The sequence below is a fragment of the Manacus vitellinus genome, unplaced genomic scaffold (genome assembly GCF_001715985.3).
Source record: "Manacus vitellinus isolate BGI_N305 unplaced genomic scaffold, ASM171598v3 scaffold_8_pilon, whole genome shotgun sequence".
NCBI classification, from domain to species: Eukaryota; Metazoa; Chordata; class Aves; order Passeriformes; family Pipridae; genus Manacus; species Manacus vitellinus.
The window spans coordinates 12,021,302-12,036,472 of record NW_021940864.1 but is presented as its reverse complement, the minus strand read 5'-3'; the positions used below and the strand labels follow the sequence as shown (position 1 = coordinate 12,036,472).

Here is a 15,171-nt window from a genome sequence, read left to right as displayed (position 1 = left end):
CTGAAAACATTACTTTTTGCCACTGCCTTTATTACACTACCATAGTCCAGACTAAATCTGATTCCTGTTCAATAGCCTTTGAGTACCCTGCAAAAGGTAATAAATTAAATATTTCTCTCATCATACCAATGAATATATTTTATCTGGAATATAAGTACTGCCCTACTGAATCTGATCAGTCATCCATCTAGCCAAGCATTGTCTCTTATAGTAGCACCAAGGAATGTTGCATTGAGAAAATGTGCAGGTAAGTCTAATTACAATCTGAGGTCAATTCCCATTTCATTGACCAGCATCTACAAGCCTTGGGAATTAAGAAGTTCAGATGGAACACCTTTCCCTACACTCCTCAGTACCCATTTATGGCCAATGGTCCATAATTTTCCTAACCCTTTTTTTTAACCTGCTGGTACTGCCCATTCCCACAAAATTTTGATTTCAGAGGCTCTCTATCTAATTTTTAAGGCAGTGTCTTAACTGTTTCAAACTGATCTTTTAGTTTTATCGAGTGTCCTCTAGTTCTAGTACTCCAGTATCTGGAGAGCAGCAGGTCTACTTTAGCCTAAACTATCATCTTCATGATTCTGCACATAAATACTTAAAATAATAAACAACTGCTGATGTCTTTGGAAATGTAAGTCAAACCTGATTCTATGAAACAGTAATATTTTTGTTCTCACATAGTTTTCCTGGCACGCCTGTATTACTGTAGCACATCTTGTCATCTCAGCTAGTATGAATATAGAGACAAACCTTTGGTCTGTAATTGATATATTTTTAACTTTCTCTAAAAGGTGCAGGTGCTTACATTACAACAAATATTTTAACAAACTAAGGAAACACAGTAAGAATATACTAATTAAAATGTTCTTCAAAAATACGCTTACAAAATCAAATTGCTTATTCTTTAGAAAATTTGATGACATATATAGTAAGTAAAAAGTATTATCTATACAATTTTCAATCAGCTTTACTACCACATACTTTAAATCACACTGTTGCTCAATTACACCAAATGAATCTCTATAGAATGTGCATTATCCACTCTGGTATGGAAATTACCACAGCTAAAGTCAAGTGATTTACACTGTGATTACAAAGGCAGTACCACCAAGCTTACAGAAAACACAAAGGACTTTCTACCACACACACAACCCTTGCATGCATAAATAAATGTATATATATAAATATATATAAATGCATACATATATACCTTGCAGGTCCTCTAAAGGACATGAGAAGGAAAATAGGGACTGTGGAGTATCAGACAGTGTTGAATTCACAGATATAGAAGTTGTAGCTTTTTAAGAAGCCACCTACCAGTGTGATGTCTCGGGAAGCAGCAGCTGCACTCATATGTAAACTAGGTTGCCTGACGGAGCTACTGCAGTCCAGTGCTCGAGCAAACGTGCCAACCGCACTACAACAGACAAACAGTAGAGCCAGTAAATACACAGAAAGATGTAATCTCTTTTTATTATCAGACTATGTCATCTCTATAAAAGTGTCCTTTTAAAAACAGAAGTCACATACTGTAACTGTTAAGATTTCAGATCTTTGCTAACTTGATACTCAAGAAAAACCACTCAACACTGCAGCAAAAACTCTGACCTTCTCCCCCCAAAAGTAACAACATACATGTTAGAAAAACAGCATAGAAACAAAAGATATTCAGAGAATTGTAACGTACCAACCTTTTAATATACCAATTTTTTTATTAATTACAAAGTCAGAGATTCTACACAGTTTGGGTTTTACAACCATGACTTATTTCCAAAGTTAAAAAGCCATAATGCTTAACAAATTACAATACAAATTAAAAAGCAGTTCACCATGTCCCCATGAGGAAATTTTATTCACTTCAGTAGTGCATGTCTACTACTACCATCAGCGATCCAAAGAAAGCATATCAGCTTAGTCTAAGGTACCACCAAAATCCTATTTTTCTCACAGGTTTAAAGTAACAATAAAATAAATGGATCTATCAGCATGCTTAGTAAAAGCATTCCAGCATTATTGAAATGGATAAGTTTTTCTCCAAACCTTTACCTTTTTTTTCCACTTTTGTTGATTAATTGTACATGGCATTTATCACACTTATCAGAGCAACAAAAAGAAATAGAGGTGGAGAATTAGTGTGAATGTGACTGTTCTAAATTGTTCACATTTCTTGGAAGTACATCTATATGTCATGCCCAGTGAAGGGAAAGATGCATAAGAGAATTTGACTGGGCTGAGCCCATACAGGAAATGAGCAAAGATGCAGCGACACAAAAGGTTATTAATTAACAGAAGAGAAGTTGCTCTAGTACCTGGAGTTGTGTAATGACTCTTGAGGTGCATTGTGTCACTGTGATTTCAGAAAAAACTATTTGTTGCAGTTATTAAGTAAAGCCCTTCTAAATTCAAGACCTAGTTACATAACATTTCTAATGCAGCATAAGCCTCTGGACTAAGGACTGAAGCCTTGCCCAGCAATTACACTCTGCACAACTTATAAGTGCAAAATTATACCAATGGAGAATGCCACTGACAGATCAACACACATTACTGTATTCTATAAATCCAATATTCATCAATAAAAGAATGTGCATCAAGACTTAAACTCACTGAGGTGTATAATGGATCATGGAGAAACTGCTAATAATGTCTGTTATTTCAATTTCATCTTGAATCTAAAAAGATTTAATACTGAATGTTTCAATACATGCTGCCAAAATCTTATAAGACACAGTTAAGATTCAACAGTAATGATTCACAGACTCTTGATATTAACTGCTTAGATTTCTAAAGGCTGTGGAATAAATAAGTGATATTCAAATACTGTTCCATGAGCTTTGCTCCCTCTTTGCAGGGATCGCAAATATGTGACAAGAACACACACATACACTTATTTTGTCTTTTTGTTTTGAAGCTTGGCAGTATATAGAATAGTATTTGTCCACAAATCAGTCCCAAGAATAAGGCTCTATTGTGAACACATTTCTTGATAGTCTGTCAACCCCTTTCAACATGTTGGCATTGATAACAGTTGTAGCTGAACAGTCTTTCCTGTGATCCTTCTGTCATTACTGTTCAAACTGGTGAATGTAGCATGACTGTATTTCCCTTTTGCTGCTACCTACTAGCTTCTTAGCTTCCTTTTGCATAATCAACACTACTTTCTTTTTATCACATTTCTAAAGTAAAATCAGAGTCTGCTATAAACATTACAAGGAACATGTTCTCACAAGTCACTCTCTGGCAGATCAAACTTAAAGCTGATTTCAGAGACCAAGTGCATGTGAATTATGTTGCCCAGTATATAAAGTCAAAAATTAAGTCATGATATAAGGTTTATTTTAAATAAGTGATAAACAGGTAAGAATTGATGCACCAGTTGACACTTCTTCCAGTGCTGTACTGAGTAGGTGAGGATCACAACCAAGAAGCATGAGTTACACAAGGGTAAAAATAAATAAAACACACAAAGACAAAATATTAAAAACAGTATAATAAAAAATAATAAAACCAACATTATAATAACAATAATGCCATTTAGGGGGGGCAACAGGGACAGGAAAGGGGATGGAGATGGTACAGGACACAAACCAGGGGGTATGTGCATGTCTGTGGCTTTCTTGAAATCAAAGTAACTTCCAGTTCACCTTTCCTTGGAAACTCTTGAAAAACAGTGAATTTTTCAGACAATCCAAAGAAGTGTAGAAATTCTAAAGCATTTGCCTATTAAATAGCAACTAGGCTCAAAACTTAATAGTGATATACGGTGCTCTGTATAATCTAGCTATGCAATTCAGACCCTAATTCAATATGGATTTTTAGAAATCATTGAAATACACTAATTTTTATGTTTTTCAATTAAAAATGCAGATATGAGTAACATATTGATGCAAAGGTCAAAACATTTCCTTTGTCACTTTTTTCTAATAATAATACCAAAGAATTGTTTAAAAAATGTTAAAAGGAAAAAATAAGTAACTAGTCAATGCCATTTCCAGAAGACACACTACTGTCTTCACCTACCTGCTACCAAAATAAAATTCAGTATTAAGTCAACACAGGTTGAACAGTCACACCATAAGTACTCATTTTTTTCTTTTTAAAAACTCTTCAATATTGATATCCCATTAAGTTGGTAAAATCCAAAGAATAACTATAAATATTTAATTGAAGCTATATTTAATTCAATAATAAACTCAACCCAAAAAACTGTGCTCAGCAAGCTACTTACAAATTACTCAACAAGTAATTAAAACACAAACTCAGCAAAACTCAACAAGATCTGTGTCCAAAAGAAAACCAGGGTGAACTTTCTAGGGGTGTTGTACCTGTGTGCTTTACATTTAGCGAAAACTTCAGATTAGGTTTTGAACACAGAAAATACATTTCTCCAAATTTGTTACAGTTCAACTGTAAGACATTAAAGGAAGTAATTGTTCAAATTTTTGCATAAGATTAGTATCAGTAGTAGCTGATGAAATTATGAAGCACCAGACACAACGGACTGTCTTAACAACTTCCAAAGATTCAGTTGCTCATCAATAACTAGTTCTGAAAAGGGTTGTTATTTACCAAAGAAAATCTGGAACCACTGTGATTATACATCAGAATAAAAATAGCCACTGGTTTCTCCAGGAACAACAGCAGTCTGGCATCAAACCAGATCCAGAAGTTCTGGATCCAGACCAGTAACTCTCAATTTTCTTCTACCTTGTGTTCTCAAAAATCCAGCTGAGACAGATATTCTTCTTAATCTGAGAATATTTTAAAATTGTTCACTTTTATACATTTTTTCTTTGTCTCAGCGATACCAGACAAGTAGTGGCTATACTCTGGCCAAAGCTGTTTGAAGTGAACCACAATTGTGCATACATGAATCTGCAAATCCACAGTTTTCCACAGATGCTGGCAAACTAATGAACGAGACCTATGCCTCACTTAAGAGCTAATATTTTTGAGGAAAATAGTTAAGTGATCTTTGGTGGTTTTCTACATACTAGGAAAGCTTTTTGTTTTCCTTACTATTACTTCAATGTTCCTCTTCACTGCGAATTGGAATCAGTCCTAAAAGATGACCTCTTAGACTACTGTAAATTTTAAGCCAATTAATAACCTGATTGCTCTTTAAGAGTCTTGTGATACTTAAAATATTGGAAAAAAGAAAAAATACTTCTTCAGTGAGGATATATGTCAGCAGCACTACATTAATTAAAGCTGAAAATACCCCTGAGATTTCTTCTAGTCAATTTTGCAAAATCTGACCTGAAGAACATATTCAAAGTAAAATGATGCTGTTCCAGAAGACATATTTTCCTTGCCTTTCTAAGAAACTGTCTCTGCAGTGCTATGCTTCATTATTATCACTTCAGATATTTACAGCTCAATGAGAGATGACATGATAAACATGAAAAGTTACCTGCCACTATTCTTTTGCTGAAAGACTCTCAAAGTTAGGGTAAGGATGTATGCTACAACCAACTTTCACTTTCATTACTATATGAACAGAAATGAAACATTTGAAATCTTTCTTATTCAACAGAAATAGAATCTGATACACAGAAGTAGTTTAATTCATGGGATGTTATTTAAGTTATCATCTTTCTGCCATCCTGCAATTTCACAGTCACAGAGGAGGAGATTTACAGCCCCCTAAAAGCAGGTCCATGAAAATGCTGCTACAGAATTTTTTTTCTTTATACTGCAATAGATCAAAATACATTTAAAAAAAAAAGGCAAAAAGAAATTCAGCTCCAAGTTTGAATTAGTTCTTTTTAAATGGATCTGGGTCAAAGAGTACAGTAATACAAAATGCACAAAGGAATAAACATATATTGGCCAAGCGTGACAGACAGGCAGAAATGTAGAATTTTTGATACGCCTAATAAACTTGATGTGAACATATTTTTCTTTTTTATTGCCAAACAATCTGTCTACCATTAAATGCTGTAATTCACCTTGCTAGCAAATATCTAGTTGTGCGAGTGCAGTGTTGGCATCAAGATTTTTCACCATTTTTACTGCTTCATTTCATGTTGCAATGCTGCCATTAAATTTAATTACTTCTTTAATGAACTCCAATTTCTTTTACTTCTTACCACCTAAAGAGAATCCAGAGCATCCATTGAAAACTCAAGTTTTCAAACTGCTGACTTTAATGTATTTATCTTCATTTATGATTTTTGGGAATCTTGTCTACTGCCACTGACTACATTGCATTATTTTGCAAGAACAGAGCATTACTATTTGATCACACTTGTAAATGTTTTTACTTATTGTTCTCAGTTGGTGAGTGTTTTCCTCAATATGATGAAAGACACCTTGCCAGTTGAAGCTGCACTGGGGTCCCTTCCTCACTATAAGATAAATTCATGTAACAAACACACATAGAATCATAGAACACATCCAAACACACCAATATGCCATGAGCACTTATAACTAAATCAACAGTAACAAACAGAAAATTAATATAATCACTGTATTAGAGAAAATGGGAAAGTGGGAACAACACACAAAGAATCAAGCTCTAATTTAAAATGACTAACAAGTAATTTTCCATTCTTCTGTGATTATACATCAAAAAATAAGCATTAAAATGAAGAGAAATATGTCAGAGGTCTGTAACACCATTTTAATTTCATAGAAATAAAAGTACAAAATTTAAAGGTAGAGATGCAATGCTACAAGGCTATTTTAATTAGATTTCAAAACTCTGGTTTAGTTGAAAATAAACTGGGACCACAAATGTCTGTAACATAGCTTAATTTAGAGATATATTCCTTCCAGAAGACTGTGTTGATAACGTAGTTAGATGAAGCAGAATAAAAGAACTAAGTTGTTAACTGTTTCACTGCATCATAAAGTACATAAACAGGACTAGAATGTTCCAACAATGTATCATGCAATGAATTATAAAACAAATTAGCAGAAAGAAAAAAAATGAAAGAAAAAAAAAGGGTCATGTCTACAGCTCTCAGCATCTGTCCAGATCAGATCCCACAACTCCTACCACAGTTGAGACTGGGCAGGATTACTTATGATTCTGACAAACTGAAAAACAGGCAGGACTATTTATCTGACAATGAAATGAAGTACTTCTTGTATATTAGGAATGATAGAGACTGATGACTGGAGGAAACGGTGCATCTGTATCAGTCATTTAGTTCAAAATAGGAAAGGAGTTTCAAAGCCACTGTCCATAGTGGGTTTTTTCTACTGCACTTTAACCAACAACATAAAGTATCTCATAGCACAAAAACTGGGTTTCTGTTAAAGTAGTTCCATGTACTCATAGATATTTAGTCCATGGGGCCTGATTAGTTACACTAAAAATAAAGCTCAAAACATGCACAGTGTGGACACTAGGTCCTCAGCACCAAACATTTCAATTCTACAAATCACCTTCTACTGTACTGAACTATTTGCTAATGTGGCCAGATCTAAACTCCTGTTGCAGCTTCTCAAACTCCTGTTCTTTGAAGCTAGTAGACACAGAAGAAATGTTGCCAATGTATAGGACAGAAGAAAAACTGGTTGATGAAGTTGTATCTTACTTGAGTGGAGTAGAAAATGCTGTTGGAATTCTCATTGTCAGAGTACAAACATTATCCAAAAAACAACTCAAACCCAGAATACATTAGTCTGATGCTTCAAGCTTCTCCTAACAGATGTTTTTGCTAGTTCAAGCAAGAGCCCTTACCCAAATTATGCTTCAGTAGTGGCAATAAGGTACTTTCAAGATTTGTATGTCAAGCAAGACTACTCAGGAAGACCAAGGTTATGGATGCTTACGTTTTTTTTTCAAAACCTTCACCAATTTTCCTGGCACTGCTATTTCCAATTTCTGGACAGCATAGGCATATTCTTCTATCTTTCTATCCAGCAAATTATTGCATATAGGGTTTAGTGACAGTCTCAGACTGACCAAGCATATAAACCTAGAAAAATGCCTCTCATTCCTGAGACAGTAAACAAATCTTGTCTGACTGGGAAAGCTATGTGCCAAAAGCCAAATATAAACGTTCTTGCAAATGGGCAACATAAATAGAAAGAGTATTTAAACACCTTCTAAAAAACCAACAAAGCATGTTTGTGTGATGGAAAAAACTGAAGCATTTATGGACAAAAGCAACTCTTCTTTCAACCAGATCAGACTGAAGAAACTGAATACTCAATGCCTTTGATGCAACATGTAAAAAGGATCACTTGAAAATGCTTTTAAAATGTCAAATACAGATAGCTTACACACACTTAACCAAAAACACATCCAGGAAAGCATTTAGGAAAAAATTCCTATTGTCAGATTTTCAAATTTGCAAAACTAAACATAACCAGAGAAGGACCATCCCAAGTGGAAATGCAGCAAGCATAGCTAATGCCCAGTGAAATGAAGTTAGGCCACGGCAGAACTGTTTGTAAGCAGTTTACCAGAGCATAATAACAACTTCACTGTTACTCAAGAGCTTTTAATGTCCTATATAACGGTTCGCTATAAAACTTGCAACCATATAACACACTGAATTGAAAGTTGCCACAATCATCACAGAACTCTTTCTCCAGAAATTGGTGAAAATCTGCCTGAGAAGCAACAGGAATACAATCTTGCAGTCTGTGAATGAAAGTATATAGGAGGTTGAAAACATTTTCTGTCAGTTAAAAACCAACATACAAGAATGAAGAGTTCTGTGGAGGAACATCCATAAAGATGCACCTGAGTAACATCTGATTACAGATGTTGTTTGCCTACCACAAGATCCCTTAATAGCCACAATTGGTCAGCCATGACCCACCATAACAGAAGTCTTCTTTACAGAAATTTGTCAACTTCTAAATAAATGCAGTCTTGATCAGGGCACAGCATTGAATAGGATGTCTTAAGTAACACAAAGAAGAGTATGCTTTTCCCTAAGTATTTAATTTATTCTCTGTCACTTTCCAGCACACTGCTTACTGCTACACTCCTCTGGGAACATTTTGGACTCCACAGTATACTACTTCAGCTCCCCAGAGTAACTGCAAAATAGGAAGTAGGAATTTAAAAGCAATGAATGAACTCTACAAAAGTTCACATAACCTTTATGCAAATGTTTTTTTAGGGCACCCCATAATAGTCTGCCCATACATGTCCAGGTATTATATTGCTTGTGAAGAAGTAGTTCTGTTTCCTGGGTTCTGTTCTATGGAGCAGCTACCAGGCATTGTGATCTTCTGAATAGATGCATGTTAACACCTAAATCCCTCTGGCTTGCTTGAAAATTAAACAAGGGCAGGCAAGTTTTAGCACTGTCTAGAAAGGAATTAGCACTACAAGTGGGAGAGTAAGAAAAAAACAGGTGGATCAGCATCTGACCTGTAAAACAGTAAATTGGCAACCTATTTTACCATACACATAGGCTGGAAAATATAAAACAACTTCTCCATTTCCTTCCTTGAATGTTTTGTTGAAAAGGGAGAAAGAAAAAGAACAAAAACTAGAAACCATGTACAAGGATTATTTGGCTAAGAAGATTTGAGACTACGCTGTGCAACCAGGTTACAGAAAATAAAGGACATGGAGTGATTCAGGATAAAATCCCTGCGTTAACTGCGATTAACAGTTCTCTGCTATCATTAGAACAGTACTTTTGTACTACATTTGTAAGTAGCAAAGCCTGGTGTATTTTATGAATGTACAATTGTCCTTTAGTCAGAAGTGTATAGATTTTTTTGAAGTTTTTTTTTTTTAATAGTAGAGAAGTATTTTTAAAGGTATTTATTAATTCAAAGTGCTTTGATGTTCCTCTCATAAATCTGCATAATCACATTAATTTATAAAATTGAACTGACCTGATTTTTTTCACTAATGAAATGCAACACTTCAAAACTTATATTTCAACACTCATCCAAAATAATTGCATTGCGTATTATTCAGCTTATATGCATACTTGGCAAGTTCTGCATTCATTTAATTTGTTAACATTTTCTTTATTTCTATTCTTAACTTCTATTTTACACCATAAAATTCCAAGTACTGTAATACAAGACTGAATTATTAGCACTGAAATCCTGTTTCATTTACTCTGAGGGGAAAACAGACTGATGTCTACATTCAAAGTATCAAATTCTACTACAAATTCTACCTGACATACAGGGAGTGTAGCATTATTCCAAAACTCTCTTTTTCTCTCTCCTGTATTGGAAGCTTCAGTAAATATAACAAAGTTATGGTCTGAGTTTCTTTTAGCTAGTTTTGGGAAAGAGTAGGGCTCACGAAATGGCAAACAGGTTGAGTAACACGATACGGGGGAATAAATAGTCAGCAGGAAAAGAAAAAGGATTTTTTTATTAGAGGATTTTAATCTTACCGTGCTACAACTAAAAACTGGTCAATCTGACGGTCAGTAAGGGGGCTATCTGGATCCCATACTTTTACTTCCAGCTTTGCCTGTTCTCTGTCATCTAATTCTCCTGTCAAAAGGTAGATGGGACAAAACACTTATTACTCACAATGTTTTTCTCTGTGTAGTTCTTCTACTACGTTTAAAAGAGACGTACATTTTTAAACACATACACACATGGAGGACTTAACAATCAGCAGTTATCCATTTAAATTCCATAATGTAGCATCATCAAAATAAATCTCTTCCGTTAACATCAACATTTCAATTTAAGGAGACATTCTTAGGAGGTGTAGTATAAATGAACCTTAATAAAATGTGATTATAAAATTGAAACCATAACCTAACTAACCAGTAGTTTCTTTAAATTGTTTCTCTACTATATGAAAGTTACTGTTTCACTTAAGCCATACTGAAATAAATTTTACACTTAACCAGTTTTAGTAATTAAATTCTATTCAATTTCTATTCTATGCCCCCAAAATACAAATCATTAGGTAACTGCTGTCTAGTACATTTTAACATATTTTTCACCTCTTCAGCCACTACATTATCTGTATTGTTAACATAAATCATACTATTAAAATTGCTGTGTACATTGACTAGTTATATCCTCCCATAAAGTAATACATAAAGCTACACCACAAGAAATTTACTATATACTACATCATCATTTCCCAACTCCATTTATCTGAACAGAGAAATTTGTTGAACAAGCACATGGCCAAAACAACGGTGGTGGTTTCTGCAATTTAATTTGTCCTTTATTCATTATTACAAGAGTATGACATTTGTACTGCTTGGAAGAACAATGAAGTGTGAATTCATTATAATGATTCCCATTCATATGGAAGCCTAGATCTTGTCTTGCCTACTACACCAATAGCTTCTTCTGTAAAATAAGAAACATTTCAGAGGCTGACAGAGCAAGCACCACGTATTCTACTAGTCTAAGAAGACCTACGTGTGGGATGTAGCTAACACATCTGTGGCCACAATAGATGACAAAAATAAAGTTAAAATCATTGTCTTTCCTTACTGTTTTAAAATACAAATGTGTTCTTCCTTAAGTAAACATGTGAAAAACACTAATGTTTAGCTGATTGCCAGTACTTATCTGTGACTTTTATGAGCTACTATGAGAATAAAAAAACTGTTGTCAGACACGGCCATTCCACTCCCTTTGAAAATCTAGGCTGTGTAGGTACCTCTCTGAGCACACAGAAGATCACTTTAGTCTGTGCTATTTCTTATGACTTAATGAAAACAGCCAGTATCAAGACATGACATAACCCGTATACTTAAGAGGCTGGAAGCAGACTTCAAACCAAGCACTGGCTCTTCTGAAATCACATCATATAAAGTGAGTTTCTCTAGCACATTCGTTCTGGAAGGGAATTAAAAGGTGGTATATATTTATCCCTACCAAACACACAAGTTAGGACTGCACCATACTGTCTGGTTAATGTTTCAGGAACAAATTTCACAGTCACATTCTCAGAAAAACACAGTACATTACTTTCTTTCAATACACATGCAATAAAGAATTGGCTGTCTTATGGGAATTCTGCTTCTGTTCAAGCTAAATCACATCTAGTACTGGAGACAAACTGTTAATTTCTGGCAATCTTGGATAGGATTTTAAGTCTATAAACTCATTCAATGGATTACACACCTGTCAATACATTCATTTTTTCCATCTGTGACAGACACTTAGTGGGTGATGTTCTACATTTTATAAATAATGTCTGAGTACTTCATTTCAATCTGCTAATATATATATTTTAAATATCTTTAATGATATTTAACTGTTTCAGGACATCATATTCTGGAGATTATAACAATACTCAGGCAAACTACACTTCTCCCAAAGAGAAAACATTATACAAGCATAGCATGAGTATTCAAAACATGCCACTCTCCTGATTCAAGTTTGCAAAAAGACCAAAAAAAATTGCAATACTACTATTTTTACTTAAATTAGAGGTAATTAAACAATTGCTACTAAAAAGTGTTGTTGTAAATCTTGATAAAACTGATTCTGAAATAATGCCAAGCATTATTTGTAGTGGCAGTAGACATAAATAGGACACAAACAATAGAATATCTATACCAAAAGAATCTAAACCCATAAATTAATTTTAGTATTAAATATCACTGCACAATGCTAGGCAGCAGTTTCCATAAAATAAGTGGTCTGTGCCAAACTGCACTTCAAAAAAAAGCTTCATTCAGATTTTCCACTTAAATGGCAGGATATTATCACTTGAAGAGGAAAAATAACCTTAAACAGATCAGATCATGGAGGCAGTCAAGAACTGTTGAAGAAATCTTTGGAAAGTTCATTTCAGGAGTGAAAATGAACATTCTTTCATGCAAACTTCATTTGCATGTGCTGAAAGTATCAGTATAGGATGATCACAGATCTTCATAAGATAAACAGATCTTCTTTCAAGAGGTCTTCTTTCAAAATAATAATTATATACTCCCTCTGCTTTACTTGACTATCTTTACTTTACTTAGCTAATCATGCCTGTAGGTATCCATATACTACAGGATTTCTAATGTCACAGACCCCTTTAAAACTAAGATGTAATTTCTGTTAACACATCAACATTTATCTTCTATAGTGTTAGAATTTGACACCAAAGTACAGGACATTCAAACTGAACAGATGATAAAGTTGTCATAGTATTAATTCCTTACACTGCAAAACCCAGGTCACAAATGGAATGGGGGAGTTTAATTTTTAACACTCTCAGTGCATCTGAGAAGGTTCAGTTTCATACATGTCACCTTCCCTCAATACCACCATCATACCAATTACAGCTTCTGAGAAATACTGAGCTATTTTTTTGAATAGAGGGTATGACATACCAGTGTATCCAACTTATTTTATGTGCTGCTTATAATTTTATTACAGTCAATCTAATCCTGATGATTAATTTTACTGGAAAACATTAGTAGATGGTCAGAAATACACCTGTTTTATGCCTCATCAATCATTCAATGTCTTATTTCTCATGGCTTTCTTCTAATAAAAAAAGTTGTAATTTTTTCTTCTTAAAAAAAAGTAAAAAATTTGCATTGCAGTTAGTCATTTTAAACAAATGAAAGCATGATATACCCCTCCCAAAAAACAATTGTAAGAAAAAATTTACAAAACAAAAGTAAACCAAGTGAAACTTTTAACCAAATGCAATTAAGATGAAGTACAAGAAATTAAAGATCTTTTAGACTTTGCTTCCTGGAGACAAATACCCTAAAGGTAACTAGTACATTAGATTGAGCATGATTCTATGTTACACTCAGTTCTTCAAAAAATAAAACTGAGTTATGTGCAAATAACTTCTCTAAAAGCAACATGAGAAAGCTTAGATCATTTTAAAAGTGTAGGCAAAAAGAAAATGATTTGTTTACCTTTCAATTTCAGAACAATCTCCCCTCTCCCTTACCTTTCCTGACAGATGTATATTCAGGTTTCAATTAGCCATTCAGATAATGAGTTGTATGTTTATACAAATCTCATGGTAAAACTCAATTTATGGACATAACACATGCATAAAGACTAGAAATGAAAAACAGGCACATATAGAGGCTACAAATGAAAGATATCAGGTGAAACAGGCCTGTTACTTGTCTACAGACATTTAAACTGCTACTGAGCATTTTCAAAGCCAATAGAACATGCATAGTCCAATCACCTCTTATCCTCTAGAGCTTGAATTTATAAAAAAAAAAAAAACAAAAGCCATTCTTCACTTGAAAAAATCTCTTTTGAAATAGAACTGCCTCCAATGACCTTAGAGTTCTCTCAGTGTTCAGCTTTATGGTTCTTATAAATCAATCACTGATGATCAAAAAACAAGACTCACAAAACACACAAGAGATTTAATTCATTGTGTTCTAAATTCCTAGAAATAAACAAAAAGAATTATACATTCAGAATAAACTGAGCTGTAACCATGCATTAGTGACCAACTTCTCCATAATGTTGCATCAAGAATGGCTAGTTTATGGAAATGCCCAACGCTGGAAGGAAGGAAAAAATGAGGCTGCCTCTTTCCCAAAACCCTGCAGAACAGTCTGCAAAAGGGAACTTACACAAATCAGAGAACATGGAGACATAATGTCCTAAAGTCACACTATTCCTCGCTTTTTAGTCCTTACATTAAATCACATTGAGGTCGAATCCCCACAGTGCCAGATATGAAATAATACCCTTCCATTTTAGGGGTTTTTTTTACAGTAAAACTAAAGGCAATGACTTTATTATATGCATGAAACTACAAGGTCACCTACCATTCAAGGGCAAGAGTAAATATTCAACTAATGAAAAGATACCTGAAGTTCACCTTTATTTTGGAATTAGCTTCTTGTACTCTTTTGATATCTGTAAATAAACCTGAACAATGTGATTCTGGACTCCCCACCCCCAGTTCAGATGATGTTTTGGTTGACAGACACTGTACAGTGGTCTAGCACCTATTCCAATCTGAATACAGAAAGACTGCACCAGTTTTTCTGAAATTCCTGAAATAACAACACATGAGGTAATACAGTTTTTAGGAAAGCATAGTGAAAGTGATTCTGTGTAAAAATAATAAGAGTACCATACCATACATGAATAATAATATTTAAAATATTTATTTTTTAAAAAAGGCTACCACAATGCATAGAGATTGTATTCCTTAAAAAAAAAAAAAAAAATCAAAGAACAAGCAAACACACAGAAAACTGACTAAATTAAAATGAAATCTTTAGTCCTGCAGTTTTGGTTCGCTTTTTTTTTAAAAAT

The 15,171-nt window shown here is 34.1% G+C and overlaps 1 protein-coding gene across 5 annotated transcripts in view; it reads right to left on the bottom strand.

Annotated features, from left to right (window-relative positions):
- MTA3 (metastasis associated 1 family member 3) overlaps positions 1-15,171 on the bottom strand; it is a 128,509-nt gene that overhangs the window by 65,735 nt on the left and 47,603 nt on the right. For all 5 annotated transcript variants that reach the window (XM_029965073.1, XM_029965072.1, XM_029965071.1 and 2 more), the window contains exons 7-8: positions 10,341-10,443; positions 1,321-1,420 (exon numbers count right to left, since the gene is read on the bottom strand). In XM_029965073.1, the coding sequence (XP_029820933.1) occupies positions 1,321-1,420; positions 10,341-10,443 (203 nt within the window). The remainder of the gene's footprint in view (positions 1-1,320; positions 1,421-10,340; positions 10,444-15,171) is intronic.